Raw genomic sequence first — 26,686 nt, 5'->3', positions numbered from 1 at the left:
TATGATAGAAAAAGTTTGATGCTTGCCCAGCCTGCATCACCAGCATGACAGGCTTCTGGTGTCATGTGAGATTCAGCTGGGCAAGGATTGCACTTCCCACTTGGCACATAAGAGCAAAAGTGCAAGAGCAGAAGAGCGAGTCACTCATACTTCGCTTCTCCTGCTGCGCTGCAACTTACGGATCTGCTATTGACTAGAGACAGTTAATACAGAAAAACTCTGGGGATCGTTTAGTTTACAGGGCAGCTATAAAAGCATTTCTCTGGTGAGAATGCAAGTCGGCAAGGGAGAAAGTGGGGTGTAGGGAGGGAAGAGGGTGTCCATCTTGATAGGTGAAAAGAAAGATACATTTCTCACCTGCAAATACTTGCCTTTCTATCTGACACATCAAAACCAGGGAAAATCAGTGTCTACGTGGACTAACTTTTTATTACTTTTTAATTGCATTTTTGGGGAGTCATAAACCCAGTGTGCAAAGGAGGGATAATTTAGGCAACTGCCTCTGTTCTGTGTTGGGAGGGCTATGAGCAAGCTTTCTTCTGCTATTTTCCTCACTGTATGTTCTACTGCATGCTAGGTCTCATGTGCGCCAAGCAGAATCCTTCCTCACTGCAAATAGAGTTACACGGAGATACAGCCAATTTCTGTGACTGTGGTGTTGGTAAAAGCATGGCCACAATAGTGGATACTGTAGCCCATAACCTCTGTTTGTGTCATTATGCAAGCCAGTTGATCTTGCTGTTTCTCCTCATGATCCCATACCCAAAGACCGTGTGGAATGGAAAAAAGTCACTGGCTTGTTTGTATGAAAAGGCCCTTCAAGTTGTCCATCCGGAGAGTTCTCTGTCTTTCCTCTTTCCCCTGTGACAGCTAGACCCACAATGAAACAAATCCATAATTTAAAGCAGAAGGTTTCAAACTGTGTTCTAGGAGGTTTCCTCAGCCCTGGGTTTCTGCAGAAACGTATCTGGGGCTCTCCATTGAGAAGATCAGTAGTGACAAGCAAGCTTTCTTGAAACTCAGCTTGCTTATGACTATTGATCTTCCCTTGCAGTGTGTTAGTGGGTGTATTACAGGCACAGGCACATGCTCCGTTCACATGGGATGACAGTTGGGCCCATGTGATGTAAGTGTGCACCTATGCCCCATAATCTTCTGCAATATACAGTGATTTTGCAGCAGATTTTGCAAAGACTCTTCAAAGCTCCCTGAAAATGGGAAAAGTGGTTATCCAAATGCCTTCCTTTTGTTTGTTGGAGTCCTGGTCCCTTTTACTACCCCAGGTCACAGCCTAGAGTTAAAGGCACGGTGCTAGCCATGAAAGGGAATCAGTGCTCTGGCTGCCATTTCTGTGCATAAGGCACAAGGTCAAACTGAGCAGGTTTGGTTCTGCACAACTTAGGTTTGTTTTAATCAGTTTTTTTTCTGAATTTTCACTACAGGGCTGTAGTGTAGAGCAGATAAATTGTGAACTAACAAGAGTAAAAATGAATTTAGCATTATAAACTTTCTAGGAGAAAATATTTATTAAGTGGATTATTTCTGGGTGGTGGAGGATAGCTGCTCACCAGGTAGTTACTGCCACCTAGTGACTATTAAGTCAGTGTCTCAATAATAGTAAAACAATGTACTATACGGAAGAAGGAAATAACTGCATTCCTGGCATGATTCAGCCAAAGTTTAAGGCTGCAGTAACCATGGTTATTGGAAAATAAATATCATGTATTCATTTTATTCATTTATTAAGTTTTTATCCTGCTGTCCCTTCAAGGTCAGTATGCCGTACATGCCTCCCCCTTTTTATTCTCACAACAATCTTGTGGGGTAAGGTTAAGCGGGAAGATAGTATCCTGGTTTGAGGTTACCCAGCAAGCTTCATAGTTGACCAGGATTTGAAGCCCCAGCTCTATTTTCCATCCCAGGCTTCCCCAACCTGGTTCCCTGTAGATGTGTTGGACTGCAGCTCCCATCATTCTGAGTCAGCATTGCCAATGTTGGCTGGGAATCATGTGAGCTGCAGTCCAACACATATGGAGGGCACTGGAGTTACATCAAACTGACCAAGTTCACACAATCACTGACCGGTCACATGTCAGGGAGACTCCCACAATTACCCTTGGCTGTGCAGCTTGTCATGCCATGTGATCCCGGCCGGAGTGGCTTGTTGCCATGGATAATAAGCCACTCAGAACACACTGGCTGTTGTAGCACACACATGTGTGTGGACAAATAACTCACTGTGGCTGATTTCCCCCTCTGTAATCATGCAATTTGGGCCACTGACTCACACCAAAGGATTGTGTTGTAAGTCCTTTGATTTCAGTATGAAATCAATAGGGATTTAAAATGTTTAACTTTGCCATGGATCATGCCATATGATTTTATCATAGATTTTGTGATTTTGTTTGAGTGTGTGTGTGTGTGTGTGTGTGTTAGGATTAGGAAGCAAATTACGTGTTGCATACAAATAGACCTGGAACCACATTAGAAAAAAGCAGTTTGTGTGTGTGAGTGTGATTTTGTGTGAAAAAGCAACCAACTTCCCTCTTGATTGTCTACTCAAAATGACAACCTCTAAAGTCACATTTATGTATAATGTGTAGCTTTTCTTTAATTTCTAATACTGTATACAGCCATATATGCGAATAATATTTTAATTCATTCTCACTCTGTATTATAAGCGGAAGATATGAAACATGATCTTCAGGAATGAGATTTGGTATCATGGAAGGAGATGAATAAAAATCATCTAAAGTAGAGATTCTTCATCAGTTCTGATATATATATGTTTTCCTCCTGATAGTGCAGTTGGTGCTTTCTTGGAGAGTAAAGGCTTAATTGAAGAACTACTACAAGGAAAGCCATTGGATTTATTGTTTCAAGGAATTGATCACTTTAGAAATCAAGTTGGATTTGTGAAGTTGAGAGGTGACCATGCAGCTACACTTCTGGAGATATCAGGTAAACCTTTTCAGTATTCTTACAAAGTGCTCAAAAGCAACTCTGATGATGTAGATTGAGCCCCAAATCCACTACTCCTGTCTAGGGGGCAATTAACTTTGAAAACTTCCCGCAATTTTTTACTTCATTACTCAGTGTAATGTCCAATAGCCTGAAACTGACATGTTTACTCCAAAGGTAATCCCACTGCCAAGTATGCTTAAAATGGCATTTGGGCAGGCCAATCCTATGGTCACACTACATTGGTATCTGCTATACCGGCCTTTGTACAGGCTGAATCTATTTGTGATTCTGTGCACTTCTATCAGTTGCACCAAAAGCAAGAGAAATGACGTAGCTATATCACCACTCCCACAGCATCCCTGGCAACTTCACCACTATGCACCAGTCAGAAGACGGATGACATGTTGGGTTCCTGCCATCAAGCTGCAACAAGGGCTTAGGCTTGTGGACTTCCCCCCTCGTATCTCTTTGTCATTATGACTACAAGGAGCTTCAGTTATCAAATTAACTATATTGGCTTGTAATGTCCACATGTGAGAAACTGTGGTTTGTTTAAAACTGAAACCATGGCTTGATCCTGGCTTGTTCTCAGTAACCATAGTTTAAGCAGCAACAATTCCCCAGCTTTGGATACTGTGGAGAACTGTTAAACTACAACTTCCCTTAAGAATGTTGCCTGGCTCTGCGCAGTTTTCATCCTTTTTTGGGGAAAAAAGACACCATGTGGCCATAGCAGTGCTTAGGGAGAAGGGGTGTAAGATCCTAAGAAGCTGCTTTTGCTGAACCCAACAGTTAGTCCATCCAGCCCAGTACTGGCAGCACTGACTGGCAGCAGTTCTCCAGGGTTTTTGGGAGGATTTTTTCCTAGCTCTACCTAGAGATGCCAAGAATTGAACCTGGGACCGTTTGCACGCTGAGCATGTTCCCTGCCGCTGAGCTATGACCCTTCCTCTACAGATTGAGGATGTTTGGGAGTCTCACTTTGAGGTGATGTTTCTCTACCAGTTAGACCTGTGTGAGGTGCTTTGTGCCTGCTATTCTAGTTTCAGCAGTGGACGAGAGGTTACAGGTTGATATTACTATGTGGAAATATCATTAAGATCAAACTTCAGATCAGTCATAAAGAAAAACATTTTGACAGAGGTTACTCAGCCAGTCACCATCATTCTATTACAGCAGACCTGAATGTCAGATTTTTATTAAGCATAAGACATGCAGTGCCATGAGAGTAACTGGCCATGTATTCATTACAATTATATATAATTGTTCAGTGCATATTCTAGTGGGCTTTAACATCAAACTTCATACTGTAATTCCATTTAGAATTAAAGTGCTGGACGAATTAATGGATGTGCTAGAAATTATTATGGATTGCTGTGGAGTCCAGAAAAGTCAAATCACCTACAGTTTATAATTGGCTGTCTCTGAGGTGATTTTGACGGGGCATATAATCACTTATTTTATTTATTTATTTATTTATTTATTAAATTTTTATACCGCCCAATAGCCGAAGCTCTCTGGGCGGTTCACAAAAATCATACGTATGCAACATATTGAGAAACAATAAGTTTACTTAATCTCTTTTCCCACTATAAACTTGAACGTTTAGGGCACAATTCTATGCAAGTTTTAGTCAGAAAAGGGCCCTACCTACAACTCACAGCATTCCCCAGTTGGCACCACAGCCGTGCATAGGATTGCACCCTTATTTCAATGATATCAAACTTTAACATTTATAGTAAGTATGACCACTGGACAGATTAATTGTATTCACATAGTAGCATAGGATTGATACCTTAATGCAGAATGTCTAAATAATTGTGATGATTAAGGGAAAAATCTGATAAAAATGGTAGTATAGTCAATTCATTGACAGAAATATTATAAATAAAAATGAGAATTAATAAAATAAAAAGGGGGAAAGCCCTTTGCCACACTTCCTGGCCTGAACAAGTATACACCAGCTTAAAAGCTCAGGAATGCTCTGACAGGTTAAACTGACTTCAGCTCTATCTCCATCTCATCTCTTAACCCCTGTTCTTTGTTTGGTTCTCTCGAGTCCTGAAAGGATTTCGAGAGCTGCAGGAAAAGTGGTGTTTGCGTGCTGATTCTGATCCTATTCTCTTCTGCCACTGCAGTTCTGCAATGGGTATTTCTTCATAAATATGGTTAGATTTCAAATGCTACAAGGTCTCTCTAAGAAAATGGAATTTGCTACTAGAAGATGTAGTGGCAGCCACCAACTTGAATGGCTTTAAAAGGGGATTAGACAAATTCATTTGAGGAAAAGGCAGTCAATGGCTAAGGGTCATGATGGCTGTATACTGCCTCCAGGATCAGAAGTAGCATGCTTCTGAATGTCTTCCAGCAGGGAACAACAGCTGGAGAGGGCTAGTATTCTTGTAGCTTCCAATATCCATCTGGTTGGCAACTATGAGAATCAGAATGCAAGACGAGATAGGCCTTTGGTCTGCTCCTGAACAGCCTCATGTTCTTGAAATGGGGCATAAGAAAATAGAGACTAGACAATCTGTGCATGCAAATTCTTTAAAAGAAAATTAACAAAAAGATCTCAGTGTTGAAGAAATGCCTGGAGTTTGTCATTGTCCTTTTAGACTGTCCCCCAAATTCCAACCATTTCTTGGAAAGGTTTCCTTTAAGACATTATTAGAGGCAATGAATGTTCTTTTGTGCTCTAAGGAATGTGAAATCATACCAGGCCTCAACATTGCGTGACTCACATTAGGGCATTTTTCAAGTTGCAAAGGCCACTGCCATCTTGATTATCTTTTGCACAGCTCAACACACACACACTTTTTCTTTACCCCTCCCCCCTTTCCCAATGATTAATGTAAAACCTATGGGACTTTTTCTCCTCACAGGGCCACTTAAAAAGCAAGCAGGAAGCAAGAGGTGACCATGTTGCTTTAAAACAACATTTTAGTTTTTTAACTGCTTTGTTGTTTATTTCTCCTTTTAAGATTATTTGAAAAATTATTATTGCTACTTTTAAATTCTTTTTGGTATCTGTTTGATCAGTGGTTTTATTATATTTGTTTTTATTATGTATGTTCCTTGAAAGCTTTGGCTATGGGGCAAGTCTTAAATTGAATTAACAGCAACAACAACCTGTTCAGATGACACACTAAGCCACAGTGGTTAATCATTTTGAGTAAAACATTATGGCTTAGCATGTCATGTGCACCATGACTTCGTGTGTCGTGTGAAACATTCCTAACCATGGTGGCTATGTAACCAGTGTTTAAACATGCTCACTAATATGTATTAACAGTAACCACAGTTAACAATAACCATATTTACTTTTTAAAGCCAGAATTTGAAACCAAGGTTTGAACTAGGTTTGCAAACCATGGTGTTAAGAGAAGACAGGAGGTAGTTCACTCCAGAAGGGGGTGGGACTGTGTGTGCTCCAGGCTATGTTGTATACTGCAATCCATGGATTGAGGGGAGTCAGTGTTAATCTGCACGTTCCCTTTGTTTCTTTTCGGTACTTCTCTGACTCAGAAACATTGTGGCCCTTGTACTAACTTTTTGTCTTAGGTATATTTTTTTAATTGGCCCATTTAATAACAGAACCAGAAAGAGAGCAGAATACTGAAAAGACAAAACAAACAAACTAGTGGATGCAAGACAGGTTTGTATTTCCCAATGTGTTTCGAACAGAATGAAGAAGAATATTAGTGCTCAAAACCTGCCCTGCATCTATTTTACAGAATAATGTGTAACGTCTTCATTCTTGTGAAATATTTATTCATTATAAAAAATTGGATTTCTTGAGTGTCTGTTATCTTTTTCCCTCTCTCCCCCTGCACTGCGCTAAATCAGTATATAAGGACATGAGAAGACCTTGTTGGAATAGACCAGTGGTTGATCTAGTCCAGCAATCTGCTTCTCAGAGTGGTCACTCAGATGCTTTGGGAAGCTACAAGCAAAATATGAAGTCAATATTTTATTGATCCCAGCCACTGATATTTGGAAGTACACTGCCTCTAAATCTGGAGGTTACATAGGCCTTCAGTGTCTAGTAGCTATTGATAGTCTTATCCATGAATTTCTGTTTGCCTTTTAAAGCCATCTAATCCTAGTGGTTACCTCCACGTTTTGTGTCAGTGATAAATACAGAGCATACCCAAACTCTGAGATGGGATAATAATTTGCCATCTTTTAATGTTTCACTAAGCTGGTTTGTTATGTAGACAGAAGTCTGCAGGCTGCATTGGAATTTGTGACTAAGTAAAGAAAATGTTTGACCTTAAAATTGTACAAAATGACTTTGCTTTCACACAAAGGCGAACTTATTTGAGAAATAGCTATGGTTAATATAATCCCTCACATTGCTCACTTTGATGATTCATAAAACTCTAGTAATGGTAGAGAATTTTATTTTGATAAAGTTATTTTTCATTACTCACACATGACATTATTATCCCCCATAAAAGCAGTATTTCAGTAAGTCCTGTGCATCAGTATTTCAGCTTTTTGCACAATATGTAACATAACCTTTTGTTTACCAGCCAACTCTTATTTTAAAACAAAAGGTTGAATTAAAAATAATACACATATGAGTTCTACAGTTACTTATAAATAACAATCTATTTGTAGGTGAAAATATTACTCTGGAACGGACTTGGAAAATCCATTTTACCTCTGTTCTCCAAGGCTTTTAAGGTGATCACAACTTCATCAGTGCATCTGAATATTGAAGGATTCTTCCCAAAACCAAGGGTCTGTAACTTTGGAGGCTCCAGGGCCACATGCCACCACCACCACCACCTCTCCTGCATGCACTGCACTCCTACTACTGCCGAATTTTGGCAGAACCCACCCCATTGTTTTGCTGCCACTGCTACTCTGAATTCAGGTGCACAGTGGCATGGGCGGGTGCTGTTCACCCCTGACCTAAACAATTTTCATAACAGATTTCTTTCCAACTTGCACTATTATGGCAACTTTATCCATTTCAGTGACATGCTGGAACCATAACTTCCCTATTTAGGCAGTGTAGCCAGTTTTCTCCTCTTGGAAAATGGCAGAACTGCCTGAATGAAAGTTGCCTCACAGTGAGAACCTACTATCTTATTTCAGATATATATTTTCCCAGCCTGCCCCAGCTGCCTTTCTAGCCTTTGAAAAGACCAATACAATGCTATCTGAGCTGTATGATACTGCTTCTCCCGGCTTTTTAAGGCCAGAACCAGCAGCACTTATGTGAGCCAAATTTCACTTTGCATTTTGTATTCAAACACGGATGCCAAATGCCTGAGCCACTTGTCAAGTGTGAAGGGAGTGCAAAATGGTACATAATATTCCTTTAAAATAATCAGAAACAAGGTGGAATCTTTTCTGCAAAGCCGCTTCCAAGTATTTTTAAAGGTCAAAGTTTATATTCAGGAAGTTATTCCGGAGTGCAAAAGGTAAAATGATGATCAGCCTTTGGTTATTCTCCAGGATATAAGGAATGCCAAGGTGCCATCTCATCCACTCTGAAGCAGATGAGATCACTCTTCTGCTCATTTCCTGGTCTGAAAGTGTCCCCCTATACTGCTGCATCTGTTCAGCTATAAAAGGGCACAGGCATTCATTTGGGCTAGGGTGACCAACTGTCAGGATTTCCCCGGATTTGTCCTGGTTTTTGTTCTTTCCATGGTGTCAGGGGGGATTTTCTATAATTTTCAATAATGTCCTGGAATGACACACCTTCCCCTTTAAGGCTGCCATTAGCATGGCAGGAGGGAATGACATGCTTTCTTGAGGCACGTCATTCCCCCACCCCGAGCTCCAGTTGAGGTCTTAAAGGGGAAAGTGGGTCATTCGTGGACATTATAGAAAAGGCCCCAATTGGAGTGGATGGTGGTGGTGCAGAATGCATTATTATTATTATTATTATTATTATTATTATTATTATTATTAATATAGCACCATCAATGTACATGGTGCTGTACAGATAACACAATAAATAGCAAGACCCTGCCTCCACTCCAATCGGGTTCTTTAAGGTGGCGGGGGAATAACGTACTTTCTGCAGGACTCAGAAAGCTGCTTCCCCACACACACACTAGGTGTCCTCTTTTTTGGTTTCCCAAATATGGTCACCCTAATTTGGGCTGAGCACTTGCACGCATTCAGCCCTGCCCAGTTCAGACGAACAGACCTTGCTGAAGCTCCTGTATATATAGTTAAACTGATGTTGGATGTTTGGTTTTTATAATGCATTTAAATTTAATCTTCACAATTTCAAGGCCTAGGTTGTCTTTTGGAGTAAGTGAAGAAACGGTCCATTTTGTTTAAGTTAGAAGTTAACATAAAGCAACTCCACTGTTCTTAACTCAGGCACATTTCACTCATTCTTCCTGCAACCTTTTTTTCCAGAATGCAAGCAGCCTTTCATAAAAATCATTTTCTGAAATTCCTTTCTCCATAATCTGATCAGCAATTCATTGTAATATTCACTATCAAGTGTGTGTGGATTCTGTAGAACATTTTGTTCGTCCAGTATAATTTCCTCTTCCCCATTTCTGCTTTTTCCTTATATAATTTTTACCTTTATTCTTTCTGTCTCCCTCCTGCCAGCTTTCTTGTCTTTCTTTGTTAGTCCATCTCTCTCCAACCCTCTCTTTTTCTGTTTAAGTCTTTGAAAGGTTATTCTGGTGCTGTTGGTATGATCTATTTTAAGTCAGGTTGAAACCTATCACTTGAAGAAGACCAATTGCACACAACATACTGTTGTTTCTGGATGCCCAACATCTCAGTATAAGGCAGGTTCTTCTGTTCCTCCTGAGGACTGACTATCCATAATTTACTCCTGGACTACAGGTGGAGCTGGATGACACAGAGAATGTGTGTCTGCCCAGGAAAGTGTAATCCTCACATCCTCTCTTCCCTCACACCAACAGTAAGTCTAGTAAATGAAAACAGGTGATATCATCTCCATTCTAGTTCATTGGCTGTTGTTTGAAAGCATTGGGGAAGTTCTCAGCACAATGACATCATGCCATATGTTTTCTTTTACTAGATGTTATCAGCAAGAGGGGAGGAATAGATGTGGGGCTGTTTCTTTTGGCGGCAGCCGTACCGTCTCCGTAGTGTCGTTCCACTGTGAAGTTATGATATATATAATTTTAAGTTTAAGATTAAGATTATTCCTTCAGCCTCGTAAAATGAGTTTGGCCTTGCCTGTTTTTCATGAATGTCCCACAGTTCTCTAGGGAAAGAACAGCATAACATATGACAGAAGCAATGACAGGAAATTAGAAATCTTAAGGCCAGCCAGCGAGCAAACCTTCTGAATCTAATTAGACTTGAATCTCGTGCAGGCATTGTACATGGCACCAACAGCATCTGGGTTTTTCAGAGGAGTCTGTGCATAATTTTTGGCAGCAAATCCCTAAACTAAATCACACAGAGGTAAGAGTTCAGATGCAGACCAAGCAGGGCTGCAGATTGATTTTGTAATTGTTGCACAACATAGATCAGCTGAGTAGCTTTAGCACCATGTCATTATCTGCTCGGAGCAGCAAGTTGTAATTACACTAAAATTATGATTGGGAAGTGGTCAGAAAAGTAAGTCCTCTCTGCTGTTATTAGTCATTGTTTTGGATCATTTTCCAGCATAGATCAGCTGTAAGCTGTCAAAACCAGCAGTGTTAAGTCAGATCATCTGGAAATCTTTTTATTTTGTTTGTACTGCATCCCTAAATGACTTCATCTGAAAGATACAGTTTCTTTATCCAGTTATGACCCTCTTATTTATTTCAATGTTACAGTACTGGTTGCCTGAAAGCAGGTAGTCCACTGGGTCATCAACTTGACCACAACAGTGAGCAGCCTTTTAATATAATACTGAAAAACAACAGCACCACCCAGGATGATTCTCTTGTAAAGTGTACAGACTTTGCTTGAGATTCCAGCTGTCACTACAGAAAGAAGTCATGTTCTGGCCACAGGAGGGAGCCGCACACTTTAAAGACAACCTCAGTGGGTGAAGAATAGTAATACAAATCAGATCGGTTTTACTCTATACTTATCCTTCTCAATGCAGAAAAAATAATTTGGTTTTTATGTAACTAAGCAGCTTCCTGAACATAGAAAACATTTCATGTGGAGAAGAGATTCATTTATATTGCGTTATTTTGCCACATAAGTACTTGATCTTGAATCATTACACTACCAAAAAAAAGGCATCAGGCCTATCTATACTGAATCAGACCAAGGGTCCATCTAGTCCAGTAATGTGACACAATTCAAATGTAACAACAAACCACTCTTTGTATTTGCTAGCATGAGCGCACACACACACACTTTCCTCATGCTTCACGTGTGGAAGGAGGAGGGATGAACAACTCTGTCACTTCTGATTTCTCATTTTTTCCAATCTTAATTTTGCTTCGTTCCAATTTTTTTTAAAAAAATCTCTACATGAAAATTTATACGCATTTTTGTACGTACATCTCCCAACAGACACATTTTTGTACACAATTGAAAACCGTTTTGCCTAATACATAATTTTTTTTGCAAGCAATTTTCTTAATATTTTCCCAAGCCCCAAACAATTTTGGATGAAAGATCACCTGGAACCTTACGTATATTTTTGTCTTTTACATCCTCAGAAAGAGCACTTCTGAGGTGAACCTCAGGAGAATCAGATACTTAGTGTTGTTGCAGCACCCACCCCCTGGAATGTTCTCCCTGTTAACATCAGGCAAGCATCTTCACTTTTCACTTCTGGGTGCCTGCTTAGACTCGATGGCCCTTCCAACTCTACTATTCTATGATTCTATGATTCTTTAAGCAAGCCTTCCCTAAGGTTTGACCTAGACAGTTCTAACTATAGTTTTATTTTTCAATAGTGACTTTTTTTGTATTTTATTTTTACATGATTAGTATGTTAATTATTAGTATTATTTGTATTAGGTTAAAACTTCGTTAATTTTTATTGGGAAGCATTATAGTTCTCTGTAACAGATAAATAATATACATTTTAACAGTATTTTGTTTTAGTCATATAGACATTTTTGTATGCATTTTACCCTAATATATACATTTTAGTACATATTTTTTGATTGGAGAACTGCAAAATTCAGAGTAGTGCGTATTTCAAAGGATAACTTAATTTCGGTTCATGTGTTGATTTGAAAATGTGAAATTTGGGTAAAATTCCAACTGCATGAATTTCTCCCCCATTCCTAGGGTGAAGATGATTGAAAGCTTCCACTTTTGATTGGGGAAGGGGGGAAATGCAGTTCATAAACAAGCACAGCAAACCATAGTTTGAATCTGGTTTGTTTTAAGAAACTAACCACAGTTAGAATAAACTATAGTTTCTCAAGCTTGGACATAAAAGTGGAAACTTTGGATAGCCTTCTTTCATGCTCGAAGAAGGGTACATGAGCCTCATGCTGTTACGTCTGAACTTGATCTCTGTTGCTTACAATGGCCAGCTATATGCCCCTAGGAAGCTAAAAGCAAATGTTTCTCTCTTAATTATTGCACACTCTCTACAAGACCACTGTATGATGCATTCCAGAGACATTTAGCCCTTGTTAGCACTTTCCATTTTAAAGATCTAAAAGAATTTCCCTATTTCATTCTTAGCCCAATCTTATGCAGAGTAAAACATAGTAGATTAATACACTCCTGGAATATTTCCCCATTGAACCTTGGGTAGTTTACTCTGGAAAGTTGCCACTAAGGACTATAGGGCAGGGTGCACAACCGTTTCGGCCTAGAAGGTCACATCAAGTGACGCCAGGAGGCCACACATACATACACACACTCCTGGTGGTTTCCTTGCTAGTGCTAATAAGGGAATCTGGGGTTTCTTTTGCTAGTGTTAGGCAGTAATTCGGCAGATGCAGGGGAGTGTAGTGGGCCACATTGGGAGCACTGGTTGCATTTTTTGCACCTGTGCTGTAGGATGAGGACATAAAAAGAGGTTGGCAGAGCACACATATTTAATTATGTACAGCATTTTATATATGAACTGAAGGCAGACTTGTAAGTAACAGTTTGGTCAGATCCCAACTGCGTTAGTTTTATTATTTAAAGAACGCATACATTTGTATGGCACCTTTCTCCCATGAATGGCGCTCAAGGCAGTGGAAAAAGTTAGTAAATTTTAACCTCCAAATGAGGGCTAGATTAGATGAGATGGCAATAAGATCTGTAATTTTAAAAGGGCAAATGCAGCTAGCAGGATGGGGGCGGGGGAAGGATGGGGCAATACAGATCAGGAGTGGCAATGTATTTACAATAAGTATTATATAAAGAATGAATGTAATATCTGCACTCAGAATTTATTTCATTTTTCTAAATCATGATACCCCACATTGAAGCTACTGTTTTTGTTCATTTGGTAAGGAAGCTGGATGCACTTTCTTTTGAGTTTGGCATCTCATGTTAATAAAACAGGACAGAAATGGAGCGACCTGAGAGTCTTCCATTAAATATAAATTATTGTATGCCATTATGCTCATTTATACTTCAGTGGGTTTTGACACAACAGATGGAATATTTACATATATTAATGACTATAACGGTACACAGCCGAAAATAAAAAGGGCTTATGTAGCTTTATGTTTTACTGTAGAATAGCAACCAAAAGCAGTGGATAGCTAATATACTAGCTAATAATTAAATTTAAATTAAAAGAAGCTTAGTAGTGAAATTATGCTAATAGTAATTATATGACAAGGAAACATGTTTATGAGGAGATTAAATTAATAAGAACCAAGGGTCCCAATCTGAATTTATCCATGCTTTGATATTATTAAAAGGCTCATTGGTTTTGGTTCATATTATGCTAATTATAGGGGGCTTGGTAATACATTTTAATATTTCTTTAAGATAAAAATAATAATTGTTATGTAAAACCCAAAACTGCTTTGTGAACTTTTGGCTTAATCCTAGAAAATTCTGACAGCATATAAATGACTGCACATCCTATTGACTTTATTACTGCAACTCGAGTATTAATTGCCATTGAACAATGCCTTTAAAGTGTAATCCACAAACACCTGCAGTGTCCCAACACTCCCCCCTCCATCTTCCAGAGCAAGTTCCAGGGGATATGCAATGTCTGTGATTGCTGTTGGTAGCTGTTCACCGCAATTGCAACAGTTTCTACTTGGGTATCATCAGCCCAGAATTCCTTTATTCTCCAGACTTGGCTGCTCTTGGCTTGTAGTGCCTGACTGGGAGCTGTGTTGCTGCTATATGACACAGCTAGCTGCAGTGGCTTTGCGGAAGGTGCACGGCACAGAGGGGCCTGGGGCTTTCCAGGGTTTAATTACCTGAGCTGGCACTGGAGAGGGGAAGTGTCCAGTTACCTGTCAAACTTACCCTCAGGGTATCTTTGGTAAATAAATATAATATCACCTTGTGTTAAGCCAGTCGGGGGCCAATTTCATAACAGGAAATGGAGCTCGATGGGAGACGAAATATGGAATAAAGGGTTAGCAAATGTTTCAGTGTTGAGGGACAGCTGTTAGACTCTAGTGACAGGAAAAGGAGGAGGAGCAGGGTTTTGAGAGAACAGAAAAGCCTGATTTCACTGTTTGATATCCATGAGGAGATGCCATTGAAGCAGTCACTGGGGTGATTTCTTGTTCTTGGAAGAACAAGATGGGGAGAGTGAGGTACATGTCATGATGAAATGGAACATCTGTGACAGGGCTACATATAAACTGGGGCCAGATGGAGCCTGACCCCAGCCAGTAAGCCTCCAGCCACATTAGCTGCTTCTGGGTTCTACTTTTCTTTTCCTTGCCCAGCCTGCTGCACACAGCTGCTCTGAGCTGCTGCGAGCTCTCTCAGAATAATCTGAAGGCCAGCCTAGGCTCTCTACCTATGCAGTTTTTGAGTTGGTGCCTGCAAGTGTGTTCAACGTGGACACTATGCAGCTGGAGACCCTGCGTTGGCCACTGTGAGTGAGCAGGGTGCCCTGCGCTTATGTTGGATATAAGGCAGAATGAGCAGCTGGACGCAGTGGGCTAACCAGGCAAAGGGGGGAAACCTTGATGTGATGGAGGGAGTGTTGGGGAGAAGCTTCAGAGCTAGGTGGTTTCTGGGAGATAAAATGGCAAATGCAATCGCTCAGTCTCAGACAACATTGTGATAGGAACGTTCAGTGCAACTTCTTCATACTCTGAACCCAAAGTGGCTTTTAATGAGGTACATGACTATGCAATTTCGGAGAATGAAGCACAGTTTTCCAAAGGCAATGCAAAGTATCTTCCAGGTCTGTACGGACTATTTCCAACTTCCCATTAATTTTTGGAAGAGAAGGCAGTTATGCCTTCCTTGAAATGGACTAATGTTGATGTAGGCTACGTGTATAAAACCACAGTTTAAAAATTCCCATTTCCTCAACCTATTGTTTGGCAATAAAGGAAAACAGTATCCAAAATGCCTTTGTTATCCTGTATATTCACTCACAAATGCAGAGATGCACTCACAAATGTGTACAAAGTGCTAGGTTGTGTTTTGACATTTGGTGCATCAACAATTACACATGAGGCATTATTTTCCTGCCTCTCACTCATCTTACTTCCCAGTGAAGGCAATGGGGCATCAGAGAAAAAACATTTGGGTACAACTTGGCTATGAGAAAGCACTTGCCAATGGTGCAAACTAGTACTGTGAAAAGCATTGGTGTTTCCATATTTGGAACTGAGTGGACCTTGGTTGACCTTGTGTTAGCAGCCGTTATCCAGGCTATTTGTAGCAAGGGGAATGCATTGAATGCTGTTCCGTACGAGTCTACATTTAATGAAAGCTCTATCCAGGAGCTGTGCAAAGAGGTAATGGACTGAACACTGTTTCTATCAGGATAAATTCACTGTGAAAGGCTTTATCCAGACTGTGTAATAGGGCTCTTTTTTTTTTTAAGTGTAACCAGCAGACACAAAATATACAGTTCTAGGGAAAAATGGTGCTGCTTGAAAAGAACATTTGTGCACTTCAAAATTCAAGTCATGCAAAAGTTGTATAGCTTAGCTGATGAAAAGAAACGGTTGGGAACAATGTGAAAAGTAAAGAGAACAATCCAGGCTCCTGTGGAACCCCTAAACCGGGCCTATTTCTCCTCCTCCTGTCAAATACCTCCCCACATTTCTCTTCCTACTCTCCACAGAGTGTTCACCTGTGTTTCGAAGGAGAAAGAAATCATCCTAAAACATACAGAACAATTTCCAGACAAGTCATGTTTGTTATAAGGAGGGTAATGAAAATATCCAATACAGCATTCTTTACAAACACTGCTGTCTTGCATTCATACCTCTCTTTCTTCTTGTTCTGAGTTGTGGGTGTTTTATTTTATATCCCTCATCCCAAATAACATTTTGGTCGAGTTCATAAAGCCTCTTGTGTGAAGCTTGAATGTGATACTCTTCTATATTAGTACTGTCAAATTCACATTTCTGAACATTATCTGTCACTCTTTGTAAAATTATAAAGGTCGTGAAATGTAACTCAGACCAAGGAATCATATGCACACACACACACACATGGAAAATGCCCAAGAGTGTTGTAGCAGTACATGAGATGTGTGTGAATTACAATAACTTACCACTGTGCAGTTTAATTTTTTCTTTTATTATTATTATTATTTATTTATTTATTTATTTATTTATTTATTTATATAACACCATCAGTGTACATGGTGCTGTACAGAGTAAAACAATAAAATAGCAAAACCCTGCCGCATAGGCTTACATTCTAATAAATCATAATAAAACAATAAGAAGGGGAAGAAAATGCACCAAACAGGCACAGGGTAGAGTAAAACTAACAGTATAAAAGTCAGACCATATTGAGCATGGCTTTTTTAAAATAAGTTGAGAATACTTTTGCTGTGGATGGCCTGGGGAAGTTGGGCTCTGTCTTGATCCTGACTACACTCAAAAGTTTGCCCACCATAGAAGTGCAGGAGTATACACATGCACATTTTCTCCAAAAGCAGTCTGCCCCTGCAGAATTTCTTGGGCCTCACTGGCAGTCATTTCCTGGATACACCACCTGGTCTAAGAACTGATTCACATTGCTGTCTGGCCTGTGGAAACTGTGATTTTCAGTCTGGTTGCCAGAGGCTAAGGTGGCCATGTGTACGCTTGGATTAGCAGTGGCATGGACATGACCAGCTCACCTGTGGCGCAGCATGTCTAGGAATCAAGGCACACTGATGTTGAAAGTTGGAGACCCCAGAGCTATGACAAGAAGAAAACGAGACAGCCTAGAAAAGCTACCTAGCAGGCAGATCAGGGCATAGTTGAAGTGGTGAGGATAGGGAGGGTATGAACTATTATTAATAATAAGTCTGCTAGACTAGGAGAGTTATTATAGCTGCATGCTGTACTAAGACCAATGTGTTCTTACACTGTATTGCCTATCTTATACTCCACTGCAGACAGCCCTAGAATCTGTTTCACTTTCTTTTGCCAAGTAGTAATGCAATGTAACAGTTGTTCAGTTTCCAATATTGAGATTAGTTTATGTTCTGATCCTTGGTGACACAAAGCTCTTTTGATTTTTGAAATGCTAAAATTGTTCCATATTTGAGAGATTATGTACAACTTCTGCAATTTGAATTTATTGGAGAATAAGTAGAGACACGTTTCCTGAGTAAACAGATCCACATGGAAATGGACATGGCTAGTGATTTCTAGCAGCCATTGATTATATGTTTTTCAAGCCATTTGAAATTACTGTTTGCCTCTGAGCATGTGGCCTTAGTACAGAATCAATGCCAAATGAAACTCTGAAATAATTGAACCATTTATTCCATTATTCAGCTCCTGAACTGTTTCAACTTGCTTTTCTCCATAACTAGGTTTGAAAACAGAGGAGAATTACTTAGTGGACATATGAGTCTTTGATTCTGAATAGGCCCTATTCTGGGCAGTGAAATAAATAGACTAAGTGAAATAAATAGACTAAAGAATAGGGACTTCTCAGTATTGGTACCCCAGGTCAGAAATTCCTTTCATAGAACGATCTTTATTAGAGGCAGGTTAAAACATTTTACTGAGAAGCTTATAATTTAATCTACTAGTATATTGCTTTTGTTGGTAGGTTTTTGAGGGAGCCTGTGTTGGCTAGATTTCATTGCATATTTTGTTGCATATTCATTACATATGTTTTTATTGGTGTTTTGTTTTTTGTTTTTTTACAAAAATTGCTGATGGTCTCTGAGTTTCCAATTGGAAAGAAAATGAACTAGAAATTTTGTAAATAAGTGATTCGAATGATCACTGTAATTTAAATCAAGGATGACTACATGGTGGTATGTGGAATAGGTGCAGGTTCTTGGAACATCCTGGTCTCTAACTAGTGTCCTTATGAACGTTATTTAAAGTATGGCAAAAGTTTTGTTCAGAATTCCACTTGTAAGAAAAAGAATCTTCATATAAATATCATTGTACTACTATTTCATACTCATTCTGGAATTGCAAAGGACCATTTTTAACTGGGCTATTGTGAGGATCTTTCATAAACACACACATACTTTCCTTGGCCTCCCTTCCTGTACTGATGTACTCCTACTGCTTTAGCGCATGTGCTCCATACCTATGAAACTCTTACTGCTGCTACATGATATTTTTCCAACCCTCTGCTACTGTCTGGAGAACATAGAGTTTCCCAAATGTACCAAATTAGCTCACCCCTGACTTTTGGATTGTGTGAAGAGTTTAGGTAAGGCTTTCTAAACCTTACTGCTTTTTTCTACTAAAACAGTTTGTGTTTTCAGAAAGCTGTTAGAGCTGGTAGTGTTAAACCTTAATTTTGGAGGTTATATCTTGGAGCATCAATCATTGTGAGAACTAACATGGACAAACTGGGATGTCACTTGTTGTCTAAGGGCATGTCTACCTAGGGAGGGAGCGGGGAGGATCTCGCGATATGCTCCCCCTGGGTTCACAAGCAGCGTGCAACATCCAGGGAGGAAGCAGGATGTTGTGCCCACCATATTTTTTTAAAAAGGCAGGAGCTGGAGCACGCTTGCGCTCCAGTGAAAAAGTAAGTAACAATAACAACAAAAAGCCTTAACCCCACTCCCCACCCACCCCAATGTCCCTGGACCCTTCCTCCCGGCTCCTTCCCTCTGCTAACCCCCACTACTCGCAGGGAGGAGGGAAGAAGCCGGGATGGGTGCCCACACCACCCACAGTTTTTGGGATCGTCCTGGGACCGAGGGAAAAGTGGGAAAAAGATATCCCATGGAAATGGAGGGATCATCCCTACCTGCTCCTGGGATCCACTGTGCATCATGTGGATGCACAGGGACTATCCAGGGACAATTCTCAGGATAAAGACTGGTGTAGAGTATCAATTAAAGAAATATAGATTGAAGTTTCCATACAGAATTGTGTAACTTGTCCCTGATTTTCTGTTCTCTCTTGTTCTCTATACTTTCACTCTCAAGGTCTTCTGCAACTACGTGCTCCACTTTCAAGGGGCTTTGCTTTTCCTCTTTCTCTGGGTCTAACACAAACTGTTCCTTTGTGCCATTTTCTCCCATACGCTCCCTGCAATTTACACATTGGAGCTGATCACACAACATGCTAACCCACATTCAGTTGTTGACTGTCAGTTGTTAGCCATGTGTTAGCATGTTGTCTGAACCCAGGACATTTTCCACAGGATGGTTTGTTAACTACACAGTGTAGCTTGCTAACCACCCTGAACAACCCAATAATAAACCATGAGTTCTCAAGGTGGCTTGTTCAAGAAAAATAAGCCAGCATGCATGGTTAACAAGCCATCCTGTGGAAAATGTCCTGGGTTCAGATAACATGCTAACCAAACAACAACAACCCACACTCAACCACTGAATGTGGGGTTGTGTGAACCCAGTCAGTGAAGGGATCTCTGATGCAGGTGGGTCATGCATCAGTTGTTGGCTGAAAGAGGCTAGGAAAAACTAGTACCAACTCCACTGCATTTAGGGAGAAAGTGCCATGCAGGACATATCACAAGCTTGCTGATGGGCCTAGATAGGCCAGGCAACATATAGAGGTACAAGTGATAATATTTAGAATTCCTGCAGGAACCATAAATGGTAAGGAGGGGAGGGTGCAGTCAACCTTTAGGCCTTATGTTGTGCAGGTCTGGTCTGCTACATCTACCAGTGGAATTTTGACTGTTCAAGAGCTAAATCCCAAAACTAGAAGTACATGGTTGGTGATTCCTCCAACCATTTCTGGCAATCTGACTGTGTTAGAAGGCAAGAAAAAGGGTTGGAAGAAAGCCATGGTAGAATCAATTCAAGTAAATGCTGGAAGCATTTTAAGAGCAAACATTAAAAACACTAAATTAAAATTCATCTCCTGTATTCTGATGGAGCTATGCTGAACACTCAGGAAAGGAAACCATTTCTATCTACCGGGTAGTGGTGGGTAAGCACTAGTAATGTCTGGGCTGACTCATGTTTCAATGACATGGAGCATTTGCAAATCTACCTGTGCTCATTTGGTACATAGCAATGCAGCTGCTCTGAATGCACAGGGCAATGCCTCCTTCCTTTACCCAGTACATTCAGTACAGCTGAAATGCAGTGCAGAAAGAATTCAGTTTTCATTTGGAAGCCTTTCAAGCATCTTCCCATGTGGCTTCCATAACATAAGGAAACATGTCAGCAAAAACAAGCAAACCAAAATATGGTGAGCAATAATACCATCCCAATTTTAGAATCTCTAATGCAGAAAAGCAGAAACAGGCAGAGGTGTTTCATTTGTCAACACACCTGCTATACTTGCTTTCAGTAACATGCACCTGGGATTAATTTGTCTGCTCTCATCTCCTTGATTTAGCAGCCCCTATTAGAAGAAATAATCTAATAAACATGGTGGTCTAGCAACAGCAATTAGTGTTTATATGGAGCTTAAGAATGCTGAAAGTGCTTCATGGTTATTACCTTGTAATCCTTATGACCAAAAATCCACAAATTTTACCTGATACTTGGTAGCTAGTTACAGTTGCTACAAACCCTGCAAAGTTTTTGTTTCAGGAGATGATTTGGTCCATCTCAGATTTTGTGCTGAGTATCTGAAGTTAGAACTTGATTCTGACCTCTCCCCAAGTTCCTGGCTTGGAAGAGGGATGGGGCTCTTATCTCTAATAAAATGACTCAATGTTACATTGAGGGAAGGAACAGCCACAAGAGTGTGACAAGATATTTATTTATTTATATCACTGACACGCTGATAGGATTTGTGGAACTTACCTTACAATAGTGCTGTAAGGTAGGAGATCATATTGTGGATGGGAGGACTGATATTGAAACCACCTAATTTATGGTAGGAGTGAAATGTAGCTCAGTTCTGCCATAGAGCTACTGGCCTGGTTAAAGCTTATTTACTGTTCCTTTTCTGCTTTATCCTGTGCCTAGATTCTTGAACCAGCCACATGCATGTTCGTTCGTGTGTGTGTGTGTGTCTCCCTCCCCTTGTCCTTTCTATTGACCATTTTGCTAAGCCTGCTATTTGTTCTGAATCTTGCCGTTTTGGCTGTCTGTGTACCCTTAGTTTTTCTGGTTCAAACTCACCTCTCTCTTCCCTGAACTACCTGTGTTTATGTCCTGGGGGTGGGGGGGAGCCTCCTGACTATGTTTTAAACAATGTCACATTGATATTGGTTCAGGATTTTTCTTGATATCATTAACTTTGCAGGGAAGCAAAGTAAAACAAATATACTAGGCTGAGGCAATTCATTATACATGTGTATGAAGCATTCATTTACTTTAATAAGTTAATAGTACTTTCTTAGAAAACATAGGCTTGATAAATATTTACAAAATGAATCTTAGATGCAACGAACTCCAAGGAATGAAGAGAGACCACGAACTAATAAAGCACATCAAGAGAATGTGCATATATATATATATATATATATATATATATATATATATATATATATTCAGTTGATGCCTTATTTAGCAAGATCAAAGAACATAAGAAGAGCCCTGCTGGATCAGGGCTTATTGGTCCATCTAGTCCACCACTCTGTTCACACAGTGGCCAACCAGCTGTTGACCAGGGACCAACTAAGCAGGACATGGTGCAACAGTACCCTCCCACCCATGAGTTCATGTAGCATAGTGTATCTGAGAATGAGATTCCAAAATTGACTTGACAAGTCATGAATGCCTCACTGTGAGGAATGTCATTAATATTTACTTATATTGTTATTGCAGAAGTCAGCCAGAGTGACGCAGTGAATGGACAGATGGTCTTGAATTTAGGAGACCTGGACTCAAGCTGTTTTTGTCATTATGTGGCCATGGGCAAGTCACCTACACTCAATTTGTTGTATATAAGAATGGAACCCAAGCATCCTACTTCAGTTGTTTCAGTGGCATTTACACGGAGGCTCAGATCCAGGTGTACTGAAATGTTCTTGCAATTACTGGAGTTATAATTAAGGCCCAAACTAGACATAACACTAATCATGTCACTTGCTGCTGTGTCTTTTCTTTAAAATAATAAAATAAAATAATAGTAGGCATGGTGATGCTACACAGTTTGCGCAGAGCAGAGGGTTTATCCTTTTCTCCCCAGCATGATTTCATTCCCCCACAGCTGCTACCAGCACAGGAAGGAAATTTTGGTTGGCACTAGTGGAAGCTTCCTTCCTGAGGCTAATAGCAGCTGTAAGGGAGGAGTGATTTTTGTTGGAATGATGAGAGGCCACGAAATGTTAGAAAACCCCTCCGCATGGGCTCTAGTCCTGACAAATATCTAGCTTTCTGCACCTGCTATTAGTTGTTAACAAAAAAGATGCAGCAGCAAGTGCAATGTTTAGTGTCAAATCTGGTTTTACCCTAACTTAAGACCCCATTCGTTCCAGCAGGATTTGCAAATTAAAAAGACAATGAATAAAATATAAATATCCAACCACAGACAAACAAATATCACTTTTTTCAAAATGGAGAGGACAGAAAAGATTTTAGTATGGAAGTTATGGATACATAAATTCAGTATCTGCTATGGCAATAAATACATAATTTAAGAACTTTGAGATTGATTACTTTTTTCTTGATTATACTTTACATAGTTATATAGATTTCTTAAGTGAATAATTCCAGCAAAACTTTCCCCAGAGGCTGTGTATTCTTCATCTTCCATGCAGGAGCATGCCTCCTGTTATCAGTTGGTTTTGTTTAAAGAAATGCAAGGAATAAGCTAGAACCTGCAGCAAGGCCAAGCATTATAACAGAGGTGTAATATTGGCACTGGATTGTATTCTTTTTCATCACCTTGAAAGGTCCCAAATGACCTATTTTTATTGTAAATACAGCTGGTCATAAACACAAGCAAATGACTTATTTCATTGACATTGGTCAAGTAGCAACAGTAGTATAAATGCTGGTTTCTTTAAAACCCAATTTTCCTAAGCTGCAATCTTGAGATACTATAAACATTAATTTGAATTTTTTTTTAGCATTACAAGTCAACTTTATCTCTATAGTGCATCTGCAGAAGTTAATGGAGTATGAAAGTAGCCCATTATCTTTAATGTAAAAATTCTTCACCAGAAAATAATGGTGTGAGCTTTGTCATTATTATTCCCCTGAAAGGGTTTAAATGAAGGGGAGCAAATGCATCTTTATTTGTAGGTTTGAAATAAATTAAGATGGTTTATTTATTTATTGCATTTTTATACTGCACAATAGCTGAAGCTCCTTGGGTGGTTCACAAACGTCACAAAGGTTATTTCTGCTTATATCTCTGAAGGGGGTTCCAATTTTTTTTTTTTCATAGTGACAACCTCTTTTGAAGTGGGCATGAGTGGTTGTTGTCTAAGTCAGTAGTTTTCAAAGTTCTTTCTCTTGGGAAACTTCTCCCATATCGATTTACTGTTGAGGAACCTCTGCAAATTCCACAGAATCCCACATGTTGCAAATGATTCTGTACACAGAGTGCCAGTCAGACTTATTGGACCTAGCCATTGCCCACACAAACTGAGAATGCACCCTAGGAAGTACCCTTCCCAAGAACTATGCATTGCAGGAGACCAAAAGCAATGAATAAGATGTTTTAGTGAAGCTTTGAGTTGTTCCTTATTCTTCTTGTTATTGAGCAATGTGATAAGAACACAGTTTGAAAAGTACTGCTTCCTCTTATATAGTCTCTGGCCGCATTTGGACAACACTGTGGTGGGAAGTCCACCCCACGGACTGACTGGTGTTGACTTGTAGCATGTCACTTTTTTAAATAATTTTTTTTTTATTCATTTTCAACACTATATAAACATAGATAAACATTTCCAAAATATAACTGAAACAAACACAATAAGAAAAAAAATACATCAAATATCTGCTGCATACATATTGAATAATTGTTGAGTACAAATATCAAAAACTATTACATATGCCTTATCACACTACAACATCTTCATTCTTAACATAAAAGTGTCATGTAAAAGTTGTTGTGGGACGGAGTTCACCTGCTTCTCTGCTCCCCCTTCCGCCCTCCCCACCGAATGGTGGCACTGGTTCCCGCTTACCATATTGGGGCGCCACCATTCTGTGGGTGGCGGAGCAGGGGAGGGAGCCAAAAGACACACTGCGCCTGTTGCCCTATCAACAAGCGGCTGCGGCAGTGTGCGTCCCTGGAAAATGGCTCCATCTGCCAAAGGAAGAAGGTGATGCCTCAGCGGATGGAGCCATTTTGCAGCGAGTCACTGCCACTTGTTACTAGAGCGATGGGCGTGATGCATTTGTTGCCAACGCAGCTGTTGTCGTGGGGAGAAAGGGGGTGCCTGGATCTCTCCTTGGAGGAAAAGCAATCTGTTCACCACTTCCTTCTTTCAGTGCGGCTAAAGCAATCTACAGCGGGTCGCACTCAGTAAGGACGCCTGCTGCAGGTTGCTGTAGCCATGCTGAAAGGAAGGCAGGATGTTTCTCCCAGCTTGATTATAAACGTCAAGCCACGGTAAATAACTCCCTCCTGTGCCACGATCTATTGGAGATCGGGTCCAGGGGATGGATGTTCTTCTTTCATCCCCTCGGCCCGATCTCCAAATAGATTGCAGCACGAGGGGGGGGGGGGATATTTCCCGCAGCTGGACGTTTATTGTCAAGCTTGGGAGAAACGTCCTGCCTTCCCTTGTGGGTCTTGGGACACAGAAGGAGATGCCCTTCTTCCCCATCACATACAGGGGAAGAAGAGTGTATTCATCCGCCATGCCCCGAGATCCACAAGTGGAGGAAGGATATCTGTCACGATTTGACGATACAAGTTGAGCTGTGGGAGATAGTCTTCCCCCCAACCGCCCTGCGAAGCATTTGGAGATTGGCACGAGGAGATGGAAGGAGCTCGGGCTCTCCCCTGAGAGCATCAGGTAAGCTCTTTCCATCCCTCGAGCCGATCTCCACATGGATTGCGGGTGGGGTGGTGGTGGTGAAGGGATGTGGATGTCCCTGGGAATGTGGGGAGCCCCCGATCGCTCTGCCCCACCAAGGGACAGGATGCCAAAGTGCTTCCCAGGAGGGGTTTATTTCCCATGCTGATAGAGGTGTGCTAAGCAAGAGTGGCCAGGGTTTCTGCCTTACTTGCCTGGTGACTCTGTAGACATGGGGAAAACTCCACAGAACCCAACACACAACACACCGGTTGTGCAGGAACTCTCCTCAGCGTTGATATTCTGCGTGGAGTGTTTTAAAAAAACCTCCACTGTTGCATGGAGTTTTTCTGCTAGACAACACATTTCTCAACGGTGGTGTAAAAACTCCGCTGTGGAATTCTAAAACCACCGTTGAGAAACGTGTTGTCTGAATTGAGCCTTTAAAACTGTTTTGTGTGATTTTGCACAATTGAGTCTTTAAATTGAATAAACATTGACACTGCTGATTGACAGGTCATTTATGACCTCTGTTCTTTTGACTCTTATGTGTAGAGATTTCTCTCCTACGTACAGGTGAGTTTATTTGTTTTGTTTGTTATTAAGCATGGACCAACCTTTTTGTATAGCTTTTTCTAGGGTTGCTAAGCAGATTCATTTTTCGTACCTTTGCTAGCTGTTGAAGTATTTCAAATTCTGGTGGCAAAACATGTTTTGAGCAAGCTTTTATTGAGTGCTTCAGCTTCACCTTGTGTTGTGCGACGAAAATCAACAGCTGTCATTCTGAGGGCATTTTGTTTGACAACACATATCTTAATCCTTTAAGAAAGTTTGAGTTTACGCCAAGGCCATGGCATTAGGATTTATTTTTCTGGATTTACAAATGCCCTTTTTTAAAATAGGAAGCACAATATTTTTAGGTCTAATAAAATAGGCCTTTATGCATATATTTAGTTTACTGCATGAATGGCTGGTAAGAGATAAGGCAGTTTCACCACGGTGAAGTGGAGAGGCTTGCACTGTCTCAATCTCTGCACAGAATATTTGTACAAAAATTGCAAGCCTCAAATAGATTTCTTTAAAAAAAAAACACAAAAAACTGTCCATGAAAATACACATGAAAGCCATTGTGCAGGCTCCTGACAGCAATGAGAACTGAACCCAGATTTTATCTGTTAATGTTAATGTCACTGTTTTCTTTGAATGGAAGGTTTGTGTAGCGTTACGGTATTATCAAGAAAAGAAATTAAACTGGAAAAGTGGGTGTCACTCAGAAAGAGATGCTGAAAAATACAGATAAATACAGACATTTAAAGAAGAATCCAATATTGGACTTGCATCTGATATCCTTCGACTTTATTTTAAA

General features: G+C 40.3%; 1 protein-coding gene across 3 annotated transcripts in view; it reads left to right on the top strand.

Moving 5' to 3' along the window:
- AKAP7 (A-kinase anchoring protein 7) overlaps positions 1–26,686 on the top strand; it is a 105,494-nt gene that overhangs the window by 21,721 nt on the left and 57,087 nt on the right. For all 3 annotated transcript variants that reach the window (XM_063124674.1, XM_063124673.1, XM_063124676.1), the window contains exon 5: positions 2,804–2,961. In XM_063124674.1, coding sequence (XP_062980744.1) covers positions 2,804–2,961 — 158 coding nt within the window. The remainder of the gene's footprint in view (positions 1–2,803; positions 2,962–26,686) is intronic.

The sequence above is a fragment of the Elgaria multicarinata genome, chromosome 4 (assembly GCF_023053635.1).
Source record: "Elgaria multicarinata webbii isolate HBS135686 ecotype San Diego chromosome 4, rElgMul1.1.pri, whole genome shotgun sequence".
Taxonomy (NCBI): Eukaryota; Metazoa; Chordata; class Lepidosauria; order Squamata; family Anguidae; genus Elgaria; species Elgaria multicarinata.
Note: the sequence above shows the minus strand (reverse complement) of the source record. Positions and strands in the feature narration are given on the sequence as shown.